This window comes from Tenrec ecaudatus, chromosome 7 (genome assembly GCF_050624435.1).
Source record: "Tenrec ecaudatus isolate mTenEca1 chromosome 7, mTenEca1.hap1, whole genome shotgun sequence".
NCBI lineage: Eukaryota > Metazoa > Chordata > Mammalia > Afrosoricida > Tenrecidae > Tenrec > Tenrec ecaudatus.
In genome coordinates, this window is record NC_134536.1 from 18,996,674 (window position 1) to 19,008,738 (window position 12,065).

Consider the following 12,065-nt stretch of genomic DNA (forward strand, 5'->3'; position numbering starts at 1 on the left):
TCCCTCCTCTCTGCTTAATAACCTGTTTGCTGAAACTGAGTTCTTTCTACACCTAATTGCACAGGGCCTGCTGCCTAGCAGGACGGTCCTTTGAAGCCTACCATCTCTTGGCTGCTTTAGGGTCTGGGACAGCCAGGAGCTGAAAGTGCTACGGGCACAATCCCCTCCCCAGGGCCAGCCTCCCCATCCTCCAGTCTAGGGGTCATCAGGTCAGAGTCCACCAGTAGTGCAGGGGTGGCCACCACTCACTCAAACCTGGGGCTCTGGTGCTCATCCAGGAAGGGACTGCTAACCGCCCCACCCCCCATGGCAGTGAGGGATTGCTGGTCAGATGGTTGATGGGGGAGGCCCCAGGGGTCACTGGCTCCTTAGTCCATCAGGCCCAAGGCTCTGTCCGCCAATCCTGCCTTGAGGAGCAGCCCTGGGCTGATAAGGGGAGAATGCCGACTCACCTCAGGGTGCCTCTGCTTCCCTGAGTACTAGTAAGGTTTGTACCATGCAAAGACAAGACAGAACCCGTTCATGCTAAAGTAGCCCCTTCTTGGTTTCTCTGTCTGATACAAAACCCACGTCTCCTTTTTTTTAAAAAAGCAACAAAAACCAAAATGTCCCATCATCTGGCTTCTCGTTAAAAATGATGTCCAACTTTCATAAGATCTAAGCTTTGCATTCTAGGAAGAAATGGGATTTCTTTCCAGATATTTCCAATGTTGAGCCCTCTATTCCAGCGGTTCTCAACCTGTGGGTTGCGACCCCTTTGGGAGTCAAATGACCCTTTCACAGGGGTTGCCCAATTCATAACAGCAGAAAAATGACACTGATGAAGTAGCAATGAAAATAATTTTATTGTTGGGGGGTCACCACCACATGAGGAGCTGTGCTAAAGGGTTCTGGCTTTGGGAAGGTTGAGAACCACTGCTCCAGAGCAAGGGGCCAGAGTGGTGCGGGAAGTAGCTAAATGTTCTGGGACTAACTGGGGGGCCTGGGTTTGAACTCGGAATCTACAGTCAGCTTCAGCACAGGTCTGCACAGTCCTGCCCACCCTCTGCGGTCACTGTGAGCCAGGATGGCCAGTGGTCAGCAGAGACAGGCAGGTGCAAAGGCAGGTGCACTGCCCAGAGAAGGAAGCGTGATTTCAAAGCAACGGTTCATTAGGAGCTGTCGGAGAACTAGGGAGAAAGCGGAGAACCATTAAAGAGGGACCGTGGCTTACCTTGAGAAGTTGAGGAAGTGAACGTGTCGAGTGAATATATAGGGCTGTTCCGCAGTACTTATGTTTTTAATCAGTTCCATCTATTGAGAAAGACAAAAGCCCGCAGAATTAGCATAGATCGGATCGCATGGCCACGCTGCATTCTGCTATCGGATCACTACAGAACTCTCTTTATCCCTACCTAGGATCGCTTCAATCAGAGCCACGCAGCTGGGCTCCGGGCACCCTTGGCGACATCACCTCAGCCTTCCTGTCACTAGATATGAAGGCGTAGTGACAGCGCCATGGTTAGGCACTCGGCTGTTAACCTAAAAGTCCCAGGTTCAGGACAATCCCCCCGCCCCCGTGCAGGGGTGGGAGTCAAATAATCTAACAACCAGTTCACTGCCCTAAGGGACCATTTTCAGTATCAAAACACGATATACTAAAAGGTACTTTTTTTCGTTCACACAGTGGATACTTAAATCAGAACTGTAAAAGAATACAGACAACTAGATTATGCCATAAGAGTCTTCAAATATTAATAAAAAGATTAAATGACACCTGCCCCGCTCAACCATAAACCGGTTATTTCAGATCGTTCCATATTGCTTCTTGAATTGGTATCTTCCCTTGCAATATGCTTTGCTTTTGGTACAAGCGTAGTTCCGTCTAAGTTTATATAGCTATGGATGGAATGAACATCCCTACGGGCACGTGGAATACGCTGCTCACAGATACACATTGAGAGGGAGTTAAGGAACAGAGGTTTGTGATTTCCACATTGGGCGGCTCTGGAGGAAAACGGCTGCATGATCTGCCCCATAGATGACCACAGGCCAGCAAAGGTGGCAGGACGGTGCCTCTCTGTCCTGCAGGGTCCCTATGAGTGGCAAGTGACACGACAGGACACATCAAGCCAAATCTATAGGCCCAGATCCAAGGAGAGACTGCTATCCTGGAGACAAAGTGGCAGGCAGCCAGTAACTCCAACTGTGGAAATACGTGCACTGCAAATGAAAAATAACTTTAATCCTCTCTTCTGCAGTCCAATCAAAGGAGGTTAATCATTCTCGTCTATTTCCTTCATGATGTTATGGGAAGCTACACGGGTGCTCAAGACAACGTCTCAAGATTTAAAAGAACCAGAAGGAGACCACACCTCACGATTTCTCTTCTCGATTATACAAGCGCCCAGAGAACACCCGTCACGGGAACCCCACAGACCCCTAGACCTCTGAGTCTGGTGGGTGGCCACCTGAATTATTTATTTGCAATTATCAGCAAGTCCAGCGGCAGCTTGTGTATTTGTGGAAGCAAACGTACGGGACGCCCCATACAGAACACGTCTGGTCAAAACCCATCAGGAATTCCAAGCATTCTTCTGACTCTCTGGCTTCCTGAGTCCCACTTCCCCCAAATCTGCTCATCGGCCTGTCAAGATCCACACACCCGGGAGCTTTCTCAAAGCATGTTGACGACAGCTATCTGGTAAGAGGGTCTGAAGCATCATTTCCTGCTTTTCAGGATAGTTCAAGCTGAAAACTGGACATGAAGAATCACTCGCAGGTTAACAGAGCAGCAACCCCCAAAGCGTGGACAGTGGTGGATTCAGAGACCAGTGCTCCAGGGTCACTGCTGAAGGGTTGAAGGCCAGCCACGACATGCTTCAGAGCGTGCTACGCTGAGACTTCATTGTCTAGATTCTGCAGACACGCGTGCCTGCCGTGATTGAATACAGGACTCTGGATTTTAAAAGTGAATTACTTGCTTCACTTTGTCAGTGGCGGGCAGAGGTAAATTATGGTCAGCCTGTTTCCTGAAGCCCAAGCTGCAGAATGACAGGAAATGGAATCCCTGCTCGGTGTCCACTGTGTATCCTCTAACAGAGCCTGGACCCTTGCCAGATAAACTCTGCACGTGCTTTCATAGTCAAATGTACTCCTTGGTCTCCTGGCTGCTTTTGACTTTGGGTGGACCTACCACTAGAAGTAGGAGCCCTGGCGACTTAGTGGTAACGAGTTGGGCTGCTAACTGCAAGCTCAGCGGTTCAAAAACCAACAGCCACGCTGAAAGGGAAAGGTGAGGCTTTCTACTCCTGCAAAGAGTTACAATCTCAGAAACCCACAGGGGCAACTCTACTCTGCCCTATAGGGTCACTGTGAGTCGGCTTCGACTCGATGGTTGTGGTAAGGGGGTTAACCATCACCCCCACCTCAGCTGATCCACACACCTGACTCTCTCTCAAAGGCCCAACGCAGTATTTGGTAGTCACTGTTTGCTGCCATCGAGCCAGCCTCGTGCGAATGGCAAGTCCATGCCCAACAGGCAGGAAGGCTAAGAGTCGGCATAGACTTGATGGCAGAGAGTGAGAGAGGCCTGTAGAATGAAGAAAAGGTCCCAAGGTGGGATAGGTGATTTGCTTTCAAATACTAAGCTAAAGGTTGTGCAAACCTACCCGGTGGTGTCACGGAAGAGAGGCCTGGTGCCCTGCTTCTGCAAAGACACAAGCAAGCACCGCTAGAGGGCAGGTCTGCTCTGTCACACATGGCCCTGGATCACTGCGGTGTGTTTGGTGCTGCTACCTAAAGAACGACTGGGTCTCCATCAGCCTTTCCACCAGGCAGACACCACTGTCGTCTTGATTAGGCTGGATCGAACTGGATACTCTGTCAGTTGACCTCCCTATTGACCCGACAGGACAGATATTTCTTCTCTAGCTCTTTGAATGTCAATGAGGGTCTTTTCTTTATTACTCGTTGTTTGTATATTTGTCTTTGTATTGTTATTGTTTTATCCCTACCACCTCATTTCGATTATGCTTTGTACTGTTTCCGTTGGGCTCCCCAGGAGTGGATGCAGAGTGAGAATAACGGATACGAGGGTTGACAGGAGATGCAGGGGTGAGGGTGGGTAACAGGGAGGGAAGGGAGTAAACAAGGAAGGCAGGAGTGGGAGGGCCCACTAGCACGGATTGTGATTGTGCTACACAACTCATTTTAAAGGCGATTTAACCATGGATGGGGGGAGGTGTTCTCAAATTGATGTGGTAATGATTGTACAATTCTCCTTGATATGATGGAAGGATTGAATTGTATGACATGTAAGCTATATGCAATAAAACTCCTGGAGGCGAGGCAGAAGGACTGGTGTGGATGGGTAACCACAGGAAACTGACCTCTGAGCGTGTCTGCTTAGAGAAACCCACGGCCATCGAGTCTCTGCCACCTGAGAGCACCGTGAAAGGACAGCGTCCAGCTGCCCTGTGGAGCTCAGAGACTGTCACTCTCCTGAGCAGGAAGCCCCAGCTAGCTGCCGAGGAGCGTCTTGCTGGTTTTGAACTGCTGACCTTGAGGTTCATAGCCCAACACGTAAGCCACTACGCCACTGCTTCGAGAGGCGACTGTTGTGCATGTGGTTAGTGGACTTCCCGTGCGTTGCTCTGTAGATTATTGCTATTCCAATAGTCCTCTGCACACAGAAGAATACACGAAAGCTGCTCACCCCCCCCCCCCTCTGTCCCCAATAAGGCTACACAAGAAAACCAGAAAAACGGGTCAGAAGAAAACCATTCCTTGGGCTTTTTTCAGCATGATCCAAGCAGCACACATTCTCTAAACACACGTCCCTGCGTTACACTTCATGGAGGCACAGTAGTGTGAGACTTGAGGACAGTGTCTTAACAGTCATAAAGCTGTCTGTTTCACAGGGAAAATGCATGAACAGCGACACCGCCTAACTCTTTCGAGACGTAGCTTTAAATACAGACTGGAGCGGTGGGCATGTGTGTTTACGGCACCAGCCCCGTGAGCCCTGAACTGCATTTCAGCTCTGGGATGCGCTGTCACGGCACGCTAAACACACAGTCACGTCTGAGACTTCATGGGCACAGGTTGAAGACATTAAGTACAAGGCGCCATGGGCTCTCCGCAAACACTCAAGTGCCGGCCAGACTGTCTAGCCATTGCTTGTGACGACGGACAGTGTCCTTGTCTGCCACCGGACTTGCCTCCACCCGGGTGGCGCACTAGGCAGCAATGCCGCAGCCGGAGTGACCATGGGAACCACGTCTGCTCCTCTTCCCTGGCTCCTACACTACCGCTTCTGGCTTCATTCTGACCCACTGCACACATTCATCATTCATTCATTCAGCACTCAGTGAGCAGTAACCAAGCCTTGGTGCTAAAAGCATGAAGCCAGGTGGGTGGGGCGTCCCATAAAGAACCCCTCCCTCCCTCCCTCTTATCAAGTTGATTCTGATTCATAGTGACCTTGTAGGACAGGGTAGAACTGCCCCTGAGGTTTTTTGAGACCATAACACTTTACAGGAGTAGAAAGCCTCAGCTTTCTGCCGGGGAGCCGGACGGGGTGGTTTTGAACTGCTGACCTTGCAGTTAGCAGCCCAACACATAACCCCTATGCCTCCAGGGCTCCTATGTAAAGAAAAGATATCAAAATGTGTCGTGTAGAGTTTGTCCTATTGATGCTCCCCAAATCACAACCAAAACCATGTCCTTTATCCTTCCTGACCTTGACTCTGTTATCCAGCCTCACACATCTCTGGGTCCTGTCCTCTTGCCAGAACTCTGTGGTCTTCGGTTTGGGCCCTCTCTACCAGGAGCCTGGTTAAGTTATGCGGGCAAGCCAAGTCAAACCACTCCTGGTCCCTGCTTCACACCATTGCTTGGCCATCACCAAGTTAAGACTCAATCTTCCTCTACTGGAATGTCTTTCCTCTTCTCTCTGCCAGTCCAAATCTTAATCACACTACAAGTCATCTTGCTGGATCTCCTTGTCATTCCACGTGGAACTGAGTTCCAACCCTGTATCGGCCCCAGCACTGCTAGGGCTGGGGCTGCCGGGTTTGAAGAGTTGGTGGTGGCCTCGGAGAAGCTCAGAGCCCAGGGGAAGGGAGGTTTGTAGGTGAGCATGGTCTTATGATGACCACCAGCAGGTAGAAAGCACACCAGCAAGGTGTTCCTTCTTGTCCACAGACTAAAGGCAATGGCTTCCCCGGGGAAGTGTTCCGAGTGACTTTGAAGGACCCACAGGAGTTAGGATTTGCAGCAATTTAGACAAGAGTGGACAGCAGATGCAAAGGACAAGACATGAGATGACATGCAGATCGAACGGATGGGATCGGCCCTCTGTTTCAGTAGAAGGGGGTGTGTGGTGGGAGGGGGTGGGGGGTGGGGTGTCCAGGCGGTTTGAATGCCTGTGCAGTTGGCCTGAAGGAACCAGGGTGGAATGTGGGATGCTGTTGCCGGACTGAGTTGAACGGAGACACTAGAATCTTTTTGCTTGGCAGTGGAGTAGACAGCACCTTTTCAGAGAGATGGGGATGTGCCCACTGGATTGGTCCCCGGACAGAGGTGCAGGGCACATACTGGTGATGGCAGGTGGTCAGGGAGAGGGTGCATGTAGCAGTAACTGTGTGGGTGCCATGGGAACTCACAGCATGGTTCCCTGTGGGTGCATGGGGCTGGGGTGAGGCACAAGGCTCTAACCATTGGCTGCCACTTGCTGGTGTGGAGGAGAGGGTGGGGAAGCCATGGGAAGACCCATTTCACTGTGCACTGGCCTGGCTGGCCAAGAGCATGCTCCACCCACAGGGTGCTAATAGCACATCTTTCAGAAGGCCTTTCCTATGAGATGCCTGTGGGTGGATTTGAACCTCCGGTCTTTCAATCAGCAGCAAACATATGACCTACGTGGACCGGTCTGGTCTTCCTATTTGTCACAACTCCTACTTTTAGTTGATCTCCAAGTCATCTTTTAAAACAGACCGAAGAACCAAACTCACCGCCCTCGAGTAGATTCTGGCTCACAACCACCCTGCAGGACAGAGCAGGGCAGCCCCTCTGGGTCTCTGAGACTGTAACTGTTCCCGAGCCTCATCTTTCTCCCAGGAGAGGCTGGTGGTCCCCGTCTGCTGAGTTTGCAGCTACCAGCCCAGTGCGAAACCCAACATGGCACCAGGGGTCAATCAGTACAACAAATGTAGATCAAAGAGGGTGTGCAGGAGACAATTTTCTCCCTTACATGTCGAAAATCTGAACGTTGGACTAGGCATAAATGCAAAAGTATCTTTTTTAAAAATGAGTAAAACTGAGGGTGGGGGGGATGAAAGTTCTAGGTGAGAAAACAGAATGTATCATCACTGGAAGAGACCTGAATTTTAATGATTAAGAAACCTAAAAGATTACCCTGCGATGCAATGCGCCCACAGGAAGGAGTTGAGTCAGTGCATCTGAAGATGAGAAACCATTGAAATGCTGAAAGAACAGGGTTTGGATCAAACAGCATTTATACCGTGGAGGGGATGCCAGCAAACTATCTCTGGTGCTTTCAGCCCAACAAGCTGGGGTGGCAGAGAAAGCCTTTCCCGGCAATTCTACCAACACAGCCACTTAGTAAACGTCTTAGCTCCTGACGTCTCTAGTAAAGGTTTGTCAGCAGCAACGGCTGCTGCCTACTGGGGCTGCATTCTTGTGTCACCCATGAACAACTCCCAGCCAAACCCAAACCCACTGCAGGGGACCCATGCTGACCCATGGAGACCCTATAAGGACAGGGGCGAACTGCCTTTGTGGGTTCCCAAGGCTGGAATGCTATATGGGAGTAGCCAGCCTCACCTTTCTCCTGAGCAGATGCTGGTGGTTTTGAACTTCTGACTCTGTGGCTGTCATCCCATCCTGCAACCCACTACTCTACCACCGGGGCTCCTCTTGAAAAACCAGATGCCTTATCATTTTGCAAAACATCTTCAATGCAAAAATGGACAGGTTTTCGTTAAGAGGTACTCAGAGGGGAATGGTGTGCCCCTCAAGCTGGACGGCTGGGAGACTGGCTGAGGTATGGGCTGAGAATGGAAAGAACAGAGCGCCCCCTCCCCACGCATGGTGGAACCCAGTGTGTTGGGATGGAGCTGCGCTCTGTTCGGTTCAATGCTTGATATTTTGGGAAATAAACCGCCAGTCCTTTCTTCCGAAGTGCCTGGGTGTACACAAACCTCCAACCTTCCAGTTAGCTAGAATGAGTTCTTTAATCGCCAGCACCACCTGGGGGCTTAGGTTGCTTCCCCTCTTTTCCCTTGGGTGGGGGCACCCTTCAAGCAGAAGGCAGATGGTCATCCTACCTTAAAAGGCCTGTATAGCTCAGCTTTGGGCTATTAACTACAAGGACAGACTTCGAACCCATCGGCCGTGCCGAGGTGGAAAAAGGCAGATTTCTGCTTCTGTAAAGATTTACAGACTTGGAAACTTTGGGAGCTGTTCCACCCTGTCCTACAGGGTAGGGGTTGGCTTTGGGTTTGAGGGCAGTGACAGGAACCAGCCACATGCCTGCAGTGAAGTCCTATGCCACCAGGGGGAGCAATGACCTGAGCCAGCCCCAAGAGGTTGGATCTGAACAGCAAAAAGCAAATCGAAGGACAGCTGGGAGGAGAGGGAAAAACATTTTGTTTTGTCAGGCTTGGTTGTTGCTTTTTTCTTCTTCTTCCCCTCCTTCCTTACTGAGTTTCCATCAGCGGGACCCTGGTTCCCACTCCCCGTGGCGTGGTGAGGGGTTAGGTTAATCTTGGATCCATTCCAAGATCCAAGGTCCACAGACCCTGTCCCTCTCACAGGAATGCCAGGAGGCTCAGAGCGGTCTCAAGGAGGCATTCCCCAACCATATCCAGCAAGAGTTAGATTCCCAGGGTAAATGTTCAGGACCCCAAGGAGACTACACTAAGACTTCTGGGGAGACACGCTGTTTTCAGGGGTTTGAGAGATTCTCAGCTTACAGAGAAATTAGTCTTGTTAATTTAACAAACTATCATGAAATAAAAAGAGAATATTCTAACCCCTATAGAGGCTTTAGGGCAGCAATTCTTTACTAGAGTTGTATATTAGGAACTCCTGAAGAAGCCCTGATAGCTAGTGGTTAAGTTGGGCTGCTAACCTTGAGGTCGGCAGTTCGAAACCACCAGTCACTATGAGAGAGAAAGATGGAGCTTTCTGCTTCATCAAAGAGTTACGGTCTCGGAAACCCCTGGGGGCAGTTCTGCCCTGCCCTACAGGGTCACTATGAGTCAGCTGCAAGTCAATGGCAGAGAGCTTGGTTTGGGTATGCTGGTACAACAGGTAGAAATGCTGCCTGCCATCGCCATGATCAGGTGCAGAATGAACCATCACGACCCTTAGGATTTTCATTGGCTGACTTTTGGAAGGCCTTTCTTCCTAGTCTGTCTTGGTCTGGAAGCTCTGATAAAACCTGCACAGCATCACAGAAAGCCCCCTCGGCAGCTGGTGGGCGAATGAGGTGTGCTGGCCCAGAACTGAACGGGCTCTCCCACCAAACCACCCTTTAATTCAATCTTGTAGAAGAACCTTAAAATAGGTGTTTCAGGAAAAAGCTCCCAGCAGATTCAATGTCCACAATGCTAAGAAAAAGGAGTCTTGGTGATGCAGTGATGAAATGTTTGGCTGCTGACCAAAGGTCAGAGGTTTGAACCCACCACCTGTCCTGGAGAATGGCGGCAGTTGGCTCCCTTTAGGACGACAGTCTTGGAAAGTGCATGGGGCAGTTCTTCACTGTTCCATAGGGTCACTGGGAAATGGAATCAACTTGATGACAACAGGTGCTTGGTATGGTTAAGAACCAGTTCGTAGCAGCTCCAGGCTGTCCGCTGGACGCAGCCCCACCTCCGAAGCCTTGTGCTCAGGGCTCCAGGATTTGGACCAGTTTGCCCTCAGACCTCCTTTGCCCACTTTCCTCTTGATTTACATTATACTTTAGTCAGAAAACTCACTGACCTTGTGCCCCCCTATAAAATGGAATAAAAATACTCAAAACCAGAGTCGCGGCCAACGAGCCCATGCTGACTCATAGCGACCCCCTGTGGGTTTCCCAGACCGTAACTATTTACGAGAGTAGAAAGCCCAGTCTCTCTCCTGTGGAGCTCCTGGTGGTTTTGAACCGCCAACCATGAGGATCGCAGCCCAGCGTGCAACTACTACATCACCAGGGTTCCTTCCCTAAGATTGTTGCTGAAGGAATTCAAAATCTGGAACACAGCCATGTAGTGTGGCAACGACTGGGGCTCAATATATAGCACACAGTAGGTCCTCAATAAACAGTCAACAGGGTGAAGGGACACACGGAGCAAAACAAATGAGAGAACTTTCTGGAATAAACACAGGCGTGAAGACCTTGCTTCGGGGCAGTGTCGGAGGAGTCCCCGTGGCTCGTTGTTAGGTGTGGTGGAGTCGGTTCTGACTCATAGCGACCGGTGTCTAACAGACTATAACACTGCCCAGTCCTGCGCTGTCCTACAACTGTGGGCATGTGGGAGCCCATGTGCAGCTACCGTGTCGGTCCACCTGTCTGATTACCTTCCTCTTTGTCACTGCCCCTCCACTTTACCAAGCAGGATGTCCTCTTCAAGGGACTGCTCTCTCCTGACAGCACGTCCAAAGCCTGGATGACAGTCTCGCTTCTAGGGAGCATTCTCGCTGCACTTCTAAGACCGCATGTGCTTCTGGTGTTCCTCGGCGTTCAATCAGCTCTTCTCCAGGCGCCTTATGCATGGTCCCAGAGTCCCCCAAACACATCGCCCTGTCTTTAGATGAGTTCTTTAAAAGGCCCCCGGCTTTGCAACCACAGCTCTGACTGGGGCCTCACTGTGGGTCAGAACAATGGGAAGGGCAGAGGAGCGGGAAGCTGAGGAGCACGGCTTTTCACAAGCAGCCTCCAGCACGTGGGCAAAGGGCCTCTTGGCCTGGCTGACCCTTGGAATACTTCTCCCCGGTTTGTCATAGCAGCAGCTTTCATGGGGTGACCGGGGGCCGAGAGCGGAGGAGTTCGTGATTCCCAGGCTGTGAATCACAAGTTGGGTGAGCTGCGAGTGAGAATCACACCAGTCAGAGAACACTCCTGATCAGCTGAGAAAGGTCTCTGGCTATGCACCTGGATCACTAGCCTACAGGTTGGCGGTTCAACCCCACCCTCAGGCACTGTGGAAGAAAAGGCCTGGCATTCTGCTTCCATAAACTGTTAGCGTCAAGAAATCCTTGTGCAAAAACCACCCCGTGGAGCACGAAAACCCTGTAAGCAGTTCTACTCTGTGCCACAAGGGGTCGCTCTGAATCAGAATCCAGTGGAGAGCAAAGTGTGTGTGTGTGTGTGTGTGTGTGTGTGTGTGTGTGTGTGAAAGAGAGAGAGAGAGAGAGAGATTGAGATTAAGTGTGAGCACAGTAATAAGATATGATGAAATAATAATTTATAAATTATCAAGGATTCATGGGAGAAGGGAAAATGAGGAGCTGGGCTCAAGTAGAAAGCAAATGTTTTGAGAATGATGATGGCAACAAATGTACAAATGTGCTTGATATGATGGATGGATGGATCGTGATAAGAGTTGTACGAGCCCCCAATAAAATGATTAAATAAAAAATAAATGAAAAGAGCGAGACGACTGGGAAACTAGGGTAGTGATGGTTTTGTTCTTAATGCCAAGATTCTGTCTTTAAAATATTTTTAAGAAAACATTATGAATTCCCTCCCTCCACTTCCTTAACCATGAGGAGCTTGTCTTCCTCCAAGTGTCCTTGGAGGTGAGGGCTCTCTGGAACCGGCCGAGGAAGATTCGGTTAGAATGGCATGGACAGGGCTTCTTGACCCTGTGACAGGCACTAAGGGAAAAGAAAATGAAAAAGAATTGTGTGCTTGTTGCTCAAAGAGTCCTGGTGGCTGAGTGGATCACACGCTGGGCTGTTCATCGAAAGGCCAGCAGTTCAAAACCACCAGCTGCTCCAACACACCCCCCCCACCCTCCCACTGGGGCGTTTTCCTCCCCTGCAGAGGAACCAGCTCAGAAACCACAGGGGCA

The 12,065-nt window shown here is 50.5% G+C and overlaps 1 protein-coding gene across 1 annotated transcript in view; it reads right to left on the reverse strand.

The window, feature by feature from the left end:
* Nucleotides 1–12,065, reverse strand: part of UST (uronyl 2-sulfotransferase) — a 340,533-nt gene that overhangs the window by 119,035 nt on the left and 209,433 nt on the right. Inside the window, exon 4 of the mRNA XM_075554408.1 lies at nt 1,214–1,293. Within this exon, the coding sequence (XP_075410523.1) occupies nt 1,214–1,293 (80 nt within the window). The remainder of the gene's footprint in view (nt 1–1,213; nt 1,294–12,065) is intronic.